This window comes from Schistosoma mansoni (assembly GCF_000237925.1).
Source record: "Schistosoma mansoni, WGS project CABG00000000 data, chromosome W unplaced supercontig 0185, strain Puerto Rico, whole genome shotgun sequence".
NCBI classification, from domain to species: domain Eukaryota; kingdom Metazoa; phylum Platyhelminthes; class Trematoda; order Strigeidida; family Schistosomatidae; genus Schistosoma; species Schistosoma mansoni.
The window spans coordinates 292065-296370 of NW_017386022.1; the positions used below are offsets into that span (position 1 = coordinate 292065).

Here is a 4306-nt window from a genome sequence, read left to right on the forward strand (position 1 = left end):
GTAAGAATACGGTGGGATCTATAACCACGTCGTTAGCATTTTTAAGCAATTTTTATTTCAACAGTATAGGGCCACTATACACAATTTTCTTTACACTATCAATTCATAATTTCACTGACGTTGATTAATGGTTATTCAATTTCCAATCTTTACATTTTCTGTCAATGATATCTATTCTCAACTTTAAATTAAATAATTTTATAAGAAATCGCATGCAATTAGTCCTCTTTATGAATTTAGATAAAGCCAGGACAAATATTGATGCAGAATAATATGAATTCATTATATTTCGTGGTTTCGAGGTTATTAGGTGTTAGAATTAAGGAAACATAAAGAGGGGGTAGTGTAATAGATGAGTGGAGTTCGGAGACAGATGAGATAAAATGTGTGATAATTTTAGAGATAATAAAGAATTCATGGAATTAAAAACAAATAGGATGGGTTACGTAATAATTGAATAGAATTTGAAAAGTTCATATAGTCAAGAGCAACAAGTGAGCGGAAATGTGTGAGTGAAATGGTGGTCTAAGAATTGGTTAATGGAAAAGGAATATCGCTGAAAAATTCGCATCATATTAAAACACAATTATATGAACGAAGAATATTCTTTTCAATAATTTCTCATCAGGTTCTACAATTATAAATCCAAATTAATAATCCATAAAAAATTGGCCAAGTTTAATGCAGAGTACATCATTTAAGAAACTGTAACATGTGAATCAGGGAGTGTTTGTGATATAAAATAAAATCGAATCGTTAATGTTGGGATGACTAATATGTAGTGTTAACTTGAACAAGTTTATAAGTGAAAGAAAATCGTAAGATAAATGATCAGAATATATATAGTTGACATGGGGGTGAGACAGAACAATGGGATTACAAATCAGAAATTACGTAATATGTAGAATAGTATGAATTAGGTCAGATATAGTAAATAGGGGTGGATGTTGAATAAATTTCTCTAAAAGGTTAGCAAGTGTTATAATAATAATAATGACTGGTAAGATGTGTAGATGAAATGAGCATTAATCAAATTAATGTCACCATATTATGAAACTGATTATTAACAAGTTGCCCTGAAGTTGGCAAGGGTAAAAGGAGCGGCTGAACATATTTCTTTTGGATGCAAAGCTCTGGCTTTTTGATCCGAATAGCAATTGCCTCAGCCGTCTGCAGGATTCGCAGTCTGACGGAATTAGGTAGACTGCTGTTAACACGATATATGATTGTGAAAGATTGCTCAATGTTGGCTCTATGTCCCGTCTGAACTAAATGGGCTAAAATAGAGCTGCTAACCGTTTTGACTACATCTTTGCTTAACCACACTGGGAGGTGCTCACGAGCCTGAGTATACAAATTCCTAGAACATCTGAGGAATATAATACAAAACTGAATATTAACCAAAATAAAACTAATGACCAAAAGAAAACACTGAGGTTTATCATGATTTTTATCTTATTAACAATATTTTATGCAGCATTTTCATGATTAATATAAATGAGAAAAATTAGTTCAATAGTTTATTGAATCATTTTAGGATTAAGTTATAGGAATAATTGTTTTGTTTTAACCCATCACTTTTATAATCCTTCATTTTTTTGGAATATATACACAATTAATCACATTCATATACTTGACTTTCAAAGCTTTAGGAATTATAAGATAAATGTGCAATAAACATCAAAATTGTACGCACAGCATGCACATATGCCAATCAGAGACTGATCAGTTGCAGTCCTAAACATCATTTGGAAGATTCAAACAAACAATACTAAGTGAATTAAAACTTCACCCCATTGCACAAGCAAGTGCCTATCAGGACTCAGTAGCTGAGTGGATAACGTGATGGCGTTTGAAGCGAACGGTACTAGGTTTGAGTCCTAGAGTGAACATCAACTCTGAGATACAGGTACATCCATCTGACGAGTCCCGAATAGGACGAGACGCCCGTCCTAGATTCCACTGTCCATCTTTGCTTACAATCAAAATTGTTTGTTTATCGCAAATAAAAGCAAGTTTGTTGTTCAATAAATTTAAGAACTAAAGTGTAATACTTTTTCAAAGTTTAGGTCATTCTAGAGCTTTTAAAAAGAAAAAAAAATCAATTATTCCATATGGTGCTATCACGATATGAATAATATACTCAACACTTACATTCAATTCATTTATTTTTCTTATAGTTAACAAGCATTGTTTACAGAAATAATGAAAACCTATACATAAATGTAAATAGTTTCTTGAGTGGGTGGATTTTATCTAAAATAAAAAAGAAAAAAAAAGTTGTCTGTTTAAACATCTACTCATTCCCAAGCATTTTGATTTATTTGTATCTACAAAATTAAGTGTACGTGTTTATTCTATTTTACTTTGGTTTTTGTCTTTCACAATTATGAAGTTAACATATCTAGCTGAAACTTAAATTCAAATGAAACACAAGTAAACAACAATCTATCAGAACATATACTTTACATTGAATAGATAATTTTAAAATTTCAATGTCTTTGGATCATACAAGAAGACGTTCTAATTCATTAGTTCCACGAATTGTAGAAAATTTACCAAATGATCCAGTAACTGGACAATCCATTTTATTTAGAACAGAATTCAAAGGAAGAGATCATACAAAAATTGTTGATCCAGCAGGTTTTTGTGATAGTAAAGCTAATCAATTATTAATAAAACATTTACGAAAGAAACGTAACTATGGTTATGTATATTGTTTAATTGATCGGATGAGATTTGAAAGAAGAAGTCGTTCAAAATTATTTCGTGATCAAATTTTTTATCAAGATATTAAGTATGTTTATTTTTTTTCAAATTTACCAAATGTTTTTATGCTGGCATTGAATGATGAAAAACAAAGACGTGTTTATGAAACATATTCAGTGAATTCAATGGAAGATAGAAATAGAATTGCAGAACTTACACAGAATAAAAATTCTTTTGGAAAATTAAGAACAAGTATAACTAGTCAAGTGATAAATTATGGAAATGGCATACTGGACAACGGTCGTATCTCATTAGGAGAAGAAGAAACAGAAGGTGAAAATGGATTTGAAGAGGAAGAAAACTTTCACATGTTTAGAAACAACAAGAGATATAGTCATGATTCATTGCATAGAATTAATACATTAACTAACAACCATTCTGAACCTTATGATAACTCTAAAACAACTGGACACTTGGAAAATGCATATACAAATGGCTACTTAAATCAATCAAACATACCAACGTATTATAAAACTAGTACAGCATCACGTGCAGCAAATTCACCAATTCACCAATCCTACTCTAAACAACAAATCAGATCATTTATTGAACGTACACCTTCTCCAACAGACTATTTCGTTATGCAATATCATGGAAGAAGTTTACATAATAATCAAAGAATAAGCACTCATTCACCATTTAAATACAATACAGAAGGAAGTTCTATACCGATAACTAACAGTGAACCATTATTAACAAATAGTCCTATAAGAGAAGATTGTCCAATTTATTTCTATGTTCAACGTAGACCTAGTAAACCGGAGATACAAATAGATGAAACTACTAGAATAATGAAAAGTCCTTCAGCAGTTACTATATATCGTTAATATGTTGTATAATAGAAAAGAAAAAAACAATAATTACATTTTATATTTATTGACAATTATTTATATTTAAAATTGATAAAGGAAACTAACATCTTGATAATTTGTAGAATCTGGTAATTCTTAATCAAGTTCATTTTTTTTAATTTTTTTTAAAGCTAATGAAATTCATAATGAACAAATGAAGAATTTGAGTTTTAATTGTATTATTCAATTAGTTTTCGGTTGTATGAATAAATAGTAATATGAAAGAATTACAATTTTAAAGCTAAGGAAAAACATATTCAATTTTCAAGTAGGCACTTAGTGATGAGAGCTATTTCTTCTTCCAGGTATTTTTTTGAGCAGATTTTACGTGCGCAGTGGAAAAGGGTTCGTACAATACCGTTTTTGTAACTGATTGGACAGAAGTTGTAGTAATTTAGATATACTCCACTCTAGGTTTCTTTGCGATGAATGTGTCTTTGTAATATGCCAACTGATGTCTGTTTGATTTAAATTTCTAGGAAATGGAGTTTATCTTCAGCTTCTTAAACTTACACTTCAAAGGAGATGAAATTACTGGAATAATTAGTCACGGAATTAATTCCACTTTGAAAGTGACCTACTCAGCAGAAAAATATTCAGTCAGTATTTTAACAAAAATAATTAAGTCATCTAATTAAAAGTAAGTGAAAGGGTTACAATTCAAAATAAAGAAGTGATTATGGAAT

The 4306-nt window shown here is 30.0% G+C and overlaps 1 protein-coding gene across 1 annotated transcript; it reads left to right on the forward strand.

Moving 5' to 3' along the window:
• Positions 1-2303: 2303 nt before the first annotated feature.
• On the forward strand, positions 2304-3596 carry Smp_075360 (hypothetical protein; the record flags this gene model as incomplete). Its single annotated transcript, XM_018790968.1, has 1 exon — positions 2304-3596. The coding sequence occupies exon 1, from the start codon at positions 2496-2498 to the stop codon at positions 3594-3596; it is 1101 nt and encodes a 366-aa protein (XP_018645819.1). The 5' UTR covers positions 2304-2495.
• Between the last annotated feature and the right edge of the window lie 710 nt (positions 3597-4306).